The sequence below is a fragment of the Echinops telfairi genome, unplaced genomic scaffold, assembly GCF_000313985.2.
Source record: "Echinops telfairi isolate 266 unplaced genomic scaffold, ASM31398v2 ScPeMD7_7406;HRSCAF=8444, whole genome shotgun sequence".
NCBI lineage: Eukaryota > Metazoa > Chordata > Mammalia > Afrosoricida > Tenrecidae > Echinops > Echinops telfairi.
The window spans coordinates 248,299-261,441 of NW_022111306.1; the positions used below are offsets into that span (position 1 = coordinate 248,299).

The window sequence follows — 13,143 nt, forward strand, 5'->3', positions numbered from 1 at the left end:
TCACCAAGACATGGCAGAACCACAGTTGGCATTTTATAATACATAAAATGAGGCAAATTTGACATTGTCTGGGTAAATTACAAACCAAAAGGGCATATTATGAAAACACTACATGTAAAAGAAACATTAAATAGCATCGATTTTTCAGTGAAGGAGGATTTTGAATCCTGAATTAGCCAATAACTTGGGTCAACTCTTCCAGCTCTAAACTTGTGGTCCTTCCTCTATAAAGTAATAATAACAAGGCCACAAATGATAACTTAAAAATTTAAGAATTAAGTAAATTAATTTTATAGAGGGTTAGGATCATCCTGAGCACACAGTAAAGGCTCAATAAATCACACTCCAATCTCATGAACAAAAGCAATGGCATTTCAGTAACACCCATGAAGTACAGGGCTGTCTGTGATGAGATAAAATCTTCCACATACAAGGAAATCCCATCAACACAACTAGTAGTCCATTTTAAGCACCAACTTTCATAAGCTACAGATGTAAAAATTGAGGAAGTCTACCAATGTCTTTAGTCTGAAATCATAACACAATCAAGATGCATTGGTAATTATTGACTATTGGAATGTAAACATTGGAAATAAAAAGGAAGAAACAGTATTTGGAAAACTATGGTGTTGGTAATAGAAATGAAGATGGAGATTGCATGATAGAATTTTTCAAGACTAATGACTTCTTCAATCAAATATCTTTTCTCAACAACACAGTGACTCTACACATCGATTTTATCTCCAGATAAAATACACAGAAACCAAATTGACCACAATTGTGGGAAGAAACCATGAAGAAGCTCAATATCAGTAGCTAAAACCACGCCTGGGGCCAACTGTAACACAGCCTATCAATTACTCATATATAAGTTTGGGTTGATGCTGAAAAAAGTAACACATGTACACATAAGCCAAAATATCACCTTGAGTATATACCACCCACACATCTCAAGAAAAAAGTTGATGCATTAAACATTAATGATACAAGGCATGCTGAGCTATGGAAGGATATCGAGAACATTAGCCATGAAGAAATCAAAAGATAATAAAAAAGACAGGCAAGAAAGAAAAGCTCAAAGGGAATGTCAAAAGAGTCTCTAAAACCTGCTCTTAATATTTGAGTAGCTAGAGCAGATAGAAACATGATGAATTCAAAGAGTGAAACAGAATATTTCAAAGGGCAGCTTGAAAAGACAATGTAAAACATTATAATGCAATATGCAAAGGCAGAGTTAGAAAACCAAAAAGAACACACTCCGCATATCTTAACTGAAAGAATTCAAGGGGAAAAAATTCAAACCTTTAGTTGTAATATTGAAAGATTCTATGAGAAAAATATTAATTGATTCAGGAAGCATCAAAAGAAGGAGAAAAGAATGTCCAGAGTCCTTGTAAAAAGAACTAGCACATGTGCATATGTGCAACAACCCATGGTGCCGACGGCAGATGTCCAAACTGCACTGCAAGCACTGGCCAAAAAGAAGGCTCCAGGAATTGATGGAATACCCACTGAAATGTTTCCACACGCTGAAGAAGCATTGAAAGTACTCACTAGGCTATGCCAGGAAATTTGGAAGACAGGTGGTTGGCCAACTGATTGGAAAAGAGTCATAGTTGTACCCAAGAAAGATGGCCCAAGAGGATACTCAAATTACCAAGCAATATCATGGTATGACATGCAAGTCAAATTTTTCTGAAGATCATCCAACAGAAGTTGCAGTAGTATATTTACAGGAAGCTGCTGTAGTTTCAAGCCAGATTCAGAAAAGGACATGGAATAAGGGATAGCATTACGAACGTCAGGTGGATCTTGATTGAAAGCAGAGAACACCAGAAAGATACTTACTTCTGCTTTACTGACTATGCAAGACTTTTGTCTTTGTGGATAGCCTTGAGAAGAACGAGAATCCCAGATACTTAACTGTGCTCATGCACAACCTGTACATGGATCAAGAGACAGTTGGGCAAACCAAATAGCAGACTCCTGCATGATTTAGAATCAGGAAATGTGTTGTATCCTCTCATCATACTTATTCAATCTGTATGCTGAATAAGTCATAAATAAAGCTGGATTATATGGTGCAGAATGCAGTATCAGGATGGGAGGAAATCTTATTAGCAATTTGCCATATGCAGATGACACAACCTTGCTGAAAGTGAGGAGGATGTGAAGCACTTCCTGATAAACATCAAGGACTGTAGCCTTCAGCATGGATTACAATTGAGTGTAAAGAAAACCCAAACCCTCACACTGGACCAATAGGTGATGTCATGATAAATGGAGAAAAGACTGAAGTTGTTGGGATTTCATCTTGTTTAGATCCATAATCAATGCTTATGGAAGTAGCAAAGGGATCAAATAACACCTTGCTTTAGGTAAACCTTCTGCTCTTTAATGTGCTGAAAAGCAAGGATGTTACTTTGAGAAATAAAGTATGCTTGACCCAAGCCATGGTATTTTCAATCACCTTATATGGATGTGAAAGTTGGACACTGAATAAGGAAAACCAACGAAAGATCAACGCATTTGAACTATGGTGTTGGTGAAAAATATTGAAAGTACCATGAACTTCTAAAAGAACAAACGTCTGTCTTGGAAGAAGTACAGCTAGAATGCTCCCTGGAGACAAGATTGGTGAGCCTCTGTCTCATACTTGAGTCATGTTGTCAGGAGACCAGTCCCTAGAGAAATATATCATGCTCAGTAGAGCAGAAAGGCAGCAAAAAAGAGGGGCGCCCTGGATGGATTGACAAAGTGGCTACAAGAGTGGGCTCGAACAGCAGCAATTGGGAGGATGGCCCAGGGCAGGCCAGCATTTCATCCTGCGGTGCGTAGGGCTGCTGGGTCCGAACCAACTGCACAGAACCTAACAACAACAACAACAACTGATTTTGTAAGTTAGTCTTGATCTTTTACACAGATTGTTTTAAACCAGCATTTATGATCCTTGCACCTCTCTTCAGGCCCAGTAAAGAATCGGGACTATTGAGTTACTAACCAGCCATGTAATCTTAGCATTTCTGGATCTAGACTAGATGAGAGGAGGAGTTTACTCAGTGAGAGTGGAAGCAACAGAGACGGTAACACTTATTCAAATAAAGGAGTAGTAATAAAATTATATACTCATTGTGAGAAAAACAATAGTTAAAACGCTTAATCGACTAGATTTTATCTCTTCTTTTCTACCTTTCATAAATACTTAAAATGTAGCCAGCACCACACAGCAAGATCAAAAGTAAATCTTCCAAAAGATTTCTACAACTTCTGTGATTCCAGTCATGGCTCAGATTACTTAAGTATATGATACTGGCAACATAACATTATATTGTAAAATGTTTCTATCTTTAAATATTTATGCTTTTCTTTTCATTCTTTGAAATATTCTTGAAATAGCAATATTCTACTTAGTCCAATATTACATATTCTTCATAAGTTCATGAATTTATATTACCTTCCTTCAAAAAGATGATTTAGCATCTTACATCCACTTTCAGCCACTTCAGGAGAGTGTATATGCCTCTGCACTAATTCCAGTACATTCAAGTATATTCCTTTTGACAATAGGATTTTTCTGAAATTAACTATAAAATTTGTATTAGTGTTACAGAAATCAGAGCATAGTTACATAAGTTTATAATCACATGAGGAAGCTTAAAAGAGTCAAAATTCATAAAAGAGAATATACCAAAAATATATAATTTTAATTAATGATTAAAATTCATGTTTATTTCAAAACATGGCATTTTAGACTTTTATACATTTTGACGCTCTTGATGAAATTGTGGTTTACAATACTTAATTCAAAAAATGGCCTGGCTCTAATGTGATCATTACGATCCCATTCAAATCAAATGTTATTGAAATAATGAAAAAAAAATCTTTTAGATAATGGTCTGCAAAATAAGAGCTAAGTCTCCTCCTGATGTTTAAAGTAATTTCACAAAATAACTGTGCTTACATAGAATTATGATTCATCAAGTATGCTGGACATTAGAAAGCTAAGAATGAGCCACCATTCATTACTTCAACTGTTGATTGAGAAATGGGCGCAGCGGGTCCGATGGAGCCAGGGATGGCAACCAGCAATCCAACTGGGTTGTTTTAAGCTATGATCTTTTGGCCACAGAAGCCCTTTGAGCATCATAATTTCTATGCATGCTACCATGTCAAACAGGATTAAATGCACTAATATACAGCATAAAAAACTACATTTATTTTCACAGAGCATTATGAAAATAATTGTTAATGCTTAGGAAACACACTCGGCTTTACAACTGACTTTACATTCATTCTACTGGGATCTATAACTATATGCAGGCAGTAATGTTTATAAATCTTTATATAATAAACCCCCCTTCTCCAAATGTAAACACGTTGTCTTGAAATTTCCATGGAAATCATCTTGAAGCCTCTATGTAAATATGACTTCAACATTATACACTGGGGTTCAACATTTTCAAAGTAGTATTTTTAAAAGCTTAGAAATTGTCAACTTGCATGTTATTCTTAAATATGAAACATCAATTAATTAGGAAAAAAGAAAGGAGAGAAAACAGAAACAAACTGAAGCATATGCATACTATAAAATACTACCAATATTTTTAAAACTCTGCCAAAATGTGATCAAGATAGCAGAAGGTGCCTATCAGAAAGAATAGATTCTAAGGTCTTAAAGGCTTGTCTTAAAACAAGCAGCCATATATTTAAGGCTACAGCTAACTCCGAACAGAAGCACACCAACCTATGATCCAAGGATTGTAAGTAATAAACTCCAAATCCTGAGGAAGGAATGGTATTAGACCTTAAATTTTGAACGCTCCATTTGCAGAAGGCTGTGGATGACAGTGAAAGCCCAAAGGCCATTTGCAGGTTCCTCCATGTAGAGTAAGCCTCAGTGAATCCCTTCAGTCTACCGACCAGGGATGGGATAACCTTGTTAGGAGACAGTGTAGTTGTAGTTAGGTTGAAATGTGACACCTTGTCAGTCAATTTCCTTTTGATCCAATGTTCCAATTTTTATATGATCTGCCTTTTAAAAAATTGAGCTTCTTGTTTTATTCTGTCATTGTTAGGTTGTTTTTTGTTTGATTTTGTGTGTGTTTTCGGTAATGAAATCCGGAAAAGGGAAATCTATAGAGATAGCAGATGGATTAATAGTTTCCTAGGGGTATGATAGGAGAGATTGGTAGGAAATGAGGAACTAACAATGAGTACAAGGAAGAACAGTTGTCTCCATTTTTTGGATGGATTGTGGTGATGACTATATAACTCTTTTGAATATAATTGAATTATTGAAATGTATGATATGCAAATTATATGTCAATAAAAATAACTGCCAGTGCATACTTTTTAAAGATACCCAAAATATCACACATTAAAATATAAGCTGGATACTTTTCTTGATCATAGTCACAAGGTGTGATAACCCCTTTCAAAGTCACTAAATTTTAAACAGGGATTATTTAAAAGAGAGAAGCAATTCTAGGTCAGTGTCTTTCAAAATTTTTCTGTACTTCAGAATCATCTGGGAGGGCTTATTAATAAGAGAAAGATGGTTGGATCTTATTCTAGAGTTTGAAGTAGTGGTGCCACAAGGTCAGTAGCTCAAACATACCAGTTGCTTCACAAGAAAATGCCGAGGCTGTTGCTTCCATAAAGATTTAAGTATTGGAAATTCAAAGAGGCAGTACTAGTCTGGCCTATAACTCTGTATCCACTCAATGACAGTAAGCTTGGTTTGAGTTTTGGATCTCTAGCGTTTATAACCCAGTAAAACCCAAACCCACTGCCACTGAGCCAAATCCCACTCACAGTGACACTATATCAGGTTTCTGAGATTGCAAAACTTCACTGGAGCAGAGAATCTCATCTTTCTCCCAAGTAGCAATTTTTTTTTTTTTGCAGTCCAATTCTGACCTGACAGCATAACTAGGGACCCGTGTATGATTCAATAGGGCCCCAGAATTTATCATCTCAATAAGTTCCCAAGTATGAAGACCATATTTAAGAAACACTGTCCTAGATATACATGAACTGGACAACCAACACAGTGTTCAAGAAAACAGTGATTGCGATTTGAGAACAGAGAATTCAAATTTCACCAGACATTAAGTCTTAGAAAAGACATTATATAATTGAGTCACTTCAGAGTTGACAGAACATTTTACACATGCTATTTCAGAGTAATTGTGGTAGTTATATAATCTGTTGTCAATTTGAGAGGACTACGATTGAAGGGGTGGAGTCCTGCCTATCAATCATTGTATAGCCAATGAGGCCTCTGTGTGGCCATGACCTTCCCCTGAGGATTCTGGAAATTCCTGTGTTTTCTTTCCTGGAGGTGGGAGACATTCTCTCTCTCTGCTCACTCCATGAGAGAAGCTCTACTGACAAGACACATGGCACTTTGCTGATAGACCCCCGTGCCCTGGGAACTGGAGAAGCCATGTGGAGACCCCTGCCAGCGCTGAGATGCTTACGATGCCACTGGATCCACAAGACTTCCAACCCACTGGTCTGTGATCTTCTGCATGTGTTTTGTGAGTCTGAAGAGGACTTTACAGATCGGTATTGGACATATGGGCTAATATGAGACTTGTGGACTTGACCTGGACTAGACTGGGATGTTTTCTCAACATTCAATTGCTCTTGTATATAAACCTTTTTCTTATACACATATGCGTGTTTATGAACTTATTTCTCTAATCTGCCCAGAGTAACACAGTAATACAAACTTTTCACATAATAATCCAGACTTTAGCCACTTATTTGAGTGATGCAGAATATGCTTTCAAAGGTCAATAACAACAAACAACTCTTTCAGGTCTTGACTCAATAGTCACTTTCTCAGTGATATTTTTCTGGCTGCTTGGTCACAATTTTATCTCCTTAGATTCCTAAGCTTTTATATTCTCCTGTTTTATCTATTTTTATCTTAACTGTCTAATAGACTATATATAGTATGTCCTTAACTACTTAATAGACAATATATAACTATCTAATAGACTTTTCCCACCAGAGTTTAAGCTCCAAGAAACAGGAAATTTTATCTCTTTTGTTAACTGATATATCCCAAGTCGGACACATAGATGAAGCTCATTAGGTATTAACGGAGTGAATAAATTTAATCAAATGAGGAAAATGTAACACAAAATGTTTGCGATTTCACCCTGAAGCCACCAGGCTGTGCACAGCTTTCCTAGCAGCAAATTCACCCTTTCTTTTATTTATTGTCCAGACCCAGCTGTGCATAACTAATGTCCCCAAAAGTCTTTCCGTGAAAAGTTGCCCATAGAGGTTGCTCAAGTTCTTAGTACTTTCTTAGGGTACACCTCCAAAGGCAATATAAAGAGATCTGAGCACAGTTTATGTAACTGTTGGCCAAAACCCAAGAAGTAAGGAACCAGAGAAAGTGGAGAACTGATTTTGAACAAAGAAATCAAAGTTGACTCCAAACCCAATTAATTCTGACACTGTATGAAGCAGTCCTGATCTATCAAGAAATGCAGTGCCCACGCAGCATTGTTTGTACACAGTATTTATATCCTCTTTAAGGTGCTCCACACAAAAGTAGCCAAACCCAGCCTCATTACCAGGAGTGAGATTTCCACACACAGCTCTGTCTACCTGCAGGGCATGTCTGTCACTCGGTGATCTTTCATTACACGGCCATCAGAAAGGTGATATGAGAAAGGAGAGAGAGGACTGTTTTCTTCATTCCTTTCACTCTACTTAGATTTTCTAGTAAAGGTTGGTACAAACACTGGTCTGAAGCTTTCAGCAGTTTTCTCTATCTTCCCTCCCTCTAAAAATATCCTGCAAGAGTTGCCAAGTCCCGATGCCTTTATAATGAGTTCTCTCCCAAGGCTTTTCAACAGCATTTCCTGTTTATGAGAACAGGAATTTGAACTGCCTGAACATCAATCTTAAACCTCAGGAATCCTTCCAACAGGGTCTGAGCCACTTCCACCCCCCTTACAATGAAGCACAGCTAATCACCAGGCATATAAAACATACAAGAAAAGGATCATTGAAAGAAAAATATAGCAACATAAAAATTTTTATAATGAACCAATTTTACCAAATCTTAATTTGGTATCTATCTCTCCACCCAGACAGTTGCATTATGTTAAGGTTTTCTTAAGAAAGGAACCATTTATAACAGTTAAACACTAACATCAATCAATAAATAAAGCAAACATCGGGCATTTACTACAGGTTGAAAAACAAACAGGCCAAAGGAAAAGCTAAAACTCCAACAACCACAAACTGGTTCATGAGTAGGATATATGCATATTAAGAAAAATACACAATCCTTGCAAGGGATGCTATAAAAAATCTACATGTATTTAAAAATGAAAAATATTGTTATAAAAGAATATAATTCCATTTGTACAAAAATATACTGTATATGTCAGTAAATGAGTGTGTAGATATCAGGAAGAATATATATTAAAATATTTGTTTTTTCATTATTTTTAATATATTTATCATAACAGATCTATATCTATGTATCTAAATTGTTACACCAAATTAGTTTTATAATAAAAATAACCGCAAAATACTTTTCCTTTTATTAAATGTAGAATGCCTCCCTTACCATTTTGTTCTAACAGAGTTGACAGTGCATTTGCAGATGCCTGGAAGACTTCTTTTGAAGAAGTGTGCATCAGCATGGACAGCATCACTTCCCTATGAGCTGGGAATCTTTCAAAAATTCAGCAACAATATTGACAGTTAACTTTTTAATACTTTGCTCAAATACTCAATATTATACAATCTCTAACAACAAAAAATTGCATATCTAGAATACGTCCAGTTACTAGAGTGAATTTTAGTGAAGTCATTTTCAATTTAAAAGTTAGGTGCGAATCCATTAAATACTAATGTAATTTGCATTTACATGTTTTTAACCAAAGTTAATAAGCAGTAGAGAAAAAGAAATCTCAGCAACTATAAAAAGAGTTCCAGGAAGGAAAAAGGTGAAGTGAGAGGAAGAAGATACTGGACGATAGATAGAAATAGAACATTTGTAGGTGACTAAAGAAAAGCAAAAAAGTTAAATAGAGAGGTCACTCAGGTTTAAAACCCTCTTAAAGGGTCTTGAAGGCCTGTAACATACATTTTTTTCTTCTAATAGTAGATATAGTTTATAAATCTATTACTATTAAAGTTAAATACTATAAACTGAAATTTATAAGCTACAGCATGAATCTCACTTGTTTCTTCATTTCTCCTAACATGGAATCATTAGAATAGTGCCTCAACATACAAGTTTCTAAAGACTTACTCTTTCTTTTCAAAATGAAGTTGTTTAATTAAATATCACTTGTTTAGTTGATTCCTTTTTTTTACTGAAAGATTGCATAAGGAAACTATGCAAATAAGCTATCAAGATTTGAGATAGAGAATTTTATTATTTAAGTTTCTGAGGTGAATCATTCCCATTTTAAAAAAAGCACAGAAGTTAACAGATCAAATAGCACCTCTAGGAGTATAAGGAGTGGGCAAGAGTATAGGCCCCAAGTCTCCTGGGCATACAACATGGACTAATTCTCCTCCACAGGCTACTCCTTTTACAGCGGTCCTCGAGGAGAAAGGGTTTGCATGATGTTTGAAAGGAAGCTGCTGTTGAAAGCCTCCTCAAGAGCTGATGGCTTCAAATAGCTCTCTCACTAGAAGATGGGTCAAAATGGCCACATCAGGTGGGGGACCGCTCTAGGAGGCTTCCTAACCAAATCTAATTTCTGATACGGACAACCAGCTGGCGAGTCACAGCGGTAGACAAGGTCACAGATGGCGCTGCAATGCCTGTCACCTGAGACAAATTATGAAAGCATTTTCTAAATGATCAGTCAGAAAAGTGGAAAATATTCCTCCACGATTCATAAATTACTGAATTTTGCTTGATTCCAAATCTTTCAGGACCACTCTCCAACAGAACACCTCTTTTCTGCCTATCAAAGATAAGGAAATGCAAAAATTATGTATCAACGGATTTGTGATAGCATTACTAGTATCAAAGATGACATCAGAAATATCCCCCCACAATAAAAATTGTAGCTAAAATATGTCATATGTATGAATCAGAAGTGAAACTAACAACTTTTATCATATAAAATAAAAACTACTGACTGGCCGTCTTCATCTCCGACCTTCTCCTGCAATCTGCTTTGGTACAAGAGGAGATTATTGAGTGCCCAGCATGCGGCCTCCTAGATTAGAAGAGGAAAAATAAGAAATCTGCAGAACCATGCATTTTTTGTACACACATAATATTGAATCACTACAGACTTTACAAAACAGACTGACCTGCACATGTTTGTTCTTTCTATGCCAAATTAAGGCTTTGTAACAGGCTTCCAGCCAAAACAACTTTTCCTCTTCCTCTTCAGCATCATTCCCTGGATTATCATTCTTTTCCTCTAAGTCTTGATTTAAGAAAATGGTCTCAGCTTGAAAATATACAGACATAGTTTAATTAGTTTGAATGAGGAGCTCTAAGTTTCTATGCTTGAAATGTTATCAGTAGTGAGTTGTTCATTGGTAGAGCCTAACGGAAAATTACAAAGTAATTTCTAATGTATTTTTCAACCAAATGACTTATGATGACCCCCAGGTGTGATAGAAGGGTTCTCAGGGACCTAATTTTGGAAGTAGACTGCCAGGCTTTTTGGAGAACTTGAAAGTCCTGCCTTTAAACATGTATAGCTGAGTAGGCTAACCGCTTTTATCACCCAGAGACCCCACGAACACATTACACACCGCATAGCAGTGTCAATATTGTCACTATATCCAGATAAATGAGACTGAGGAAGAGGGTACCAAGCAAAATTAATAAGCTAGAGAATTTACTGAAATGATCAACCCCTTAATAATATGCTAACTCAAGGACCTAAAGCAAAATCCTATATGACAAAGATATACATGCTTGTCACAAGTGTTAGCTTCCTTGGAAATGATTTGGGAAAAGAATCATATTGGGATATTACAACAAGTTACATTGCTTTATCTAACTATGATTTTTTGTGATAATATAATAAATGTCAAAATCAATTTCACCTATAAAAATAGTCTCCTTCATTGGACAGTGTAAGACATGAAAAATAATAATAATTTATAAATTGTCAAGGGCAGGGAGGGAGTGTGGGAGAGGGAGGGAAAAAATGAGGAGCTGATACCAAGGGCTCAAGTAGAAAGAAAATATTTTGAGAGTGATGATGGCAACAAATGTGCTTGATACAATGGATGGATGTATGGATTGTGATAAGAGTTGTAAGAGCCCCCAATAAAATGATTTTAAAACAAAATAGTCTCCTTGGGAAAGTTACTTACTGAGGAGGGCCAAACAGCTGAGTGCCGAGATCTGTAACGTTGCATTCCTTGAATAGTGTTGCACAGCCTTTACCACATACTCATGGACCTCATTCAAGACCAGAATATTAAAAAAATTACCTAAAAGTTAAATAATGTATTAGATGATTCCTCCTCCAGGGAACTTATATCACCTTTAAGTGTGTAATTTAACTTTAAGTAAGTATATTACCTTTAAGTATGTAACTGCATACTTTGCTGGCATTAAAACCATCATTTTAAGTTAAATAGCTTAGCATGCTGAAGTTAATTTATAAAATTTACTTAATGTATCATTTAATTATCTTACACATACAACGAGAGAGACTGAACCAAAATAATGACACAAATTTGGATGATCTTAACTTGGGGGTGTCTGACTCCCTCTCAAGTTGTCATTATGCAAACATAATGAAGTGTCTATTACACATAGTCCCCCAAGATTCTCTGTGCAAAATAAAAGCCTTCCTGCCCTATAGGACATGGAAATCTTTAAAACGCTGCCTACCTGTTAAATCCTTTGACTGAAACGCTCTTCTTTCCCTTAAAGGAATTCTTCTCAGAAAACTAATCAGAACCTTTACCATTATTTGATCATGTATTGATGATATTGCATCAATTCCTGAAGATTTGGTGGCATAATGAATTATATATTGAACTGCTAACATCAAGGTCAGTAGTTCAAAACTACCAACCACTTTGAGGGAGAGAGATGAGGGTTTCTACTCCGGTGAAGATGTACAGCCACAGAAACCCCCAGGGGCATTTCTTCACTGGTCTTCAGGGCCACTATGAGCTAAAGTCAACTTGATGGCATTGAGTATTATTTTGATAATGCCTTCAGTGCAGCTTACACTTCTTTTTGCACCATGAGTTCTTGACCATATGCTACCTCATGAAATTACTGAATGGGGACCTGTTCTATTAGGTACAGTGACACTTGTGTATTCCCTCCATCATCTTTTGATGCTTACAGTATGGTTCAATATTTTGCCTATAAGATCTTTCAACATTGCAATTTGAGATTTGAATTTTTCCTCATTTCTCTCAAGCTGATATATGTCGAGTGGGCTTTTCCTTTTTGGTTTTCTAACTATGTCATTGCACATTTCGTTATAATACTTGACTTCGTATTCTGAGATGCCCATTGACATTTTCTGACTTGATGTTTAACTCTGTCACTTCTTCCATTTGGTTTAGCTACCTTACATTCAAGAGCGAGTTCAAGAGTCTCTATATTGTTCTATATCCCACATAATAAAATATTATATTGTAATGAAGTAAAATTACTTGGCATGGCTCTTCCATTCATGGTTTTTGTAACTCCCATCCAGTGGCTTGGTAGACACATGAGAAGAAAGTATAGAAAACTCGGGGATTGGTCAGTTTTGCATTCATATTGGCTATGAGAAAGTCTTCTCAGCAGCAGGTACAGGAGGTTCCATAACCATCACAAAAGAAGAGCCATCAACCAAGTGCGTGAGAGATGCCTGCCTCAAGTGGCAGAGGCAGCAGATCCACCACAGGCCACCATTCCAAGACCATGAGACAGTGTAGAGGAGCTGAGTGGAGACCTGGAGACAGAGCAGTAGGCTCCTTGCTCAACATAATATGGCAGAGGCTAAGGAATTGCATAGCTGAGAAGCTGAAGACGAAAGAGACATGGTTGTTGACACGGTTAAGAAGTGCCTTGCTCTGAAGACAAAGCGGGTGAATAAGCAAATGTGGTGAAGAAAGCTGATGGTGCCCGGCTATCAAAAGATATAGCGTCTGGGGTCTTAAAAGCTT

At 36.6% G+C, this 13,143-nt stretch overlaps 1 protein-coding gene across 1 annotated transcript in view; it reads right to left on the minus strand.

Moving 5' to 3' along the window:
• Nucleotides 1-13,143, minus strand: part of LRRK2 (leucine rich repeat kinase 2) — a gene marked incomplete at its 5' end in the record, with an annotated part of 171,217 nt that overhangs the window by 131,363 nt on the left and 26,711 nt on the right. The window contains 5 exons of the mRNA XM_045296388.1: nt 3,455-3,584; nt 8,603-8,709; nt 10,138-10,217; nt 10,315-10,457; nt 11,338-11,457. Of these exons, the coding sequence (XP_045152323.1) occupies nt 3,455-3,584; nt 8,603-8,709; nt 10,138-10,217; nt 10,315-10,457; nt 11,338-11,457 (580 nt within the window). The remainder of the gene's footprint in view (nt 1-3,454; nt 3,585-8,602; nt 8,710-10,137; nt 10,218-10,314; nt 10,458-11,337; nt 11,458-13,143) is intronic.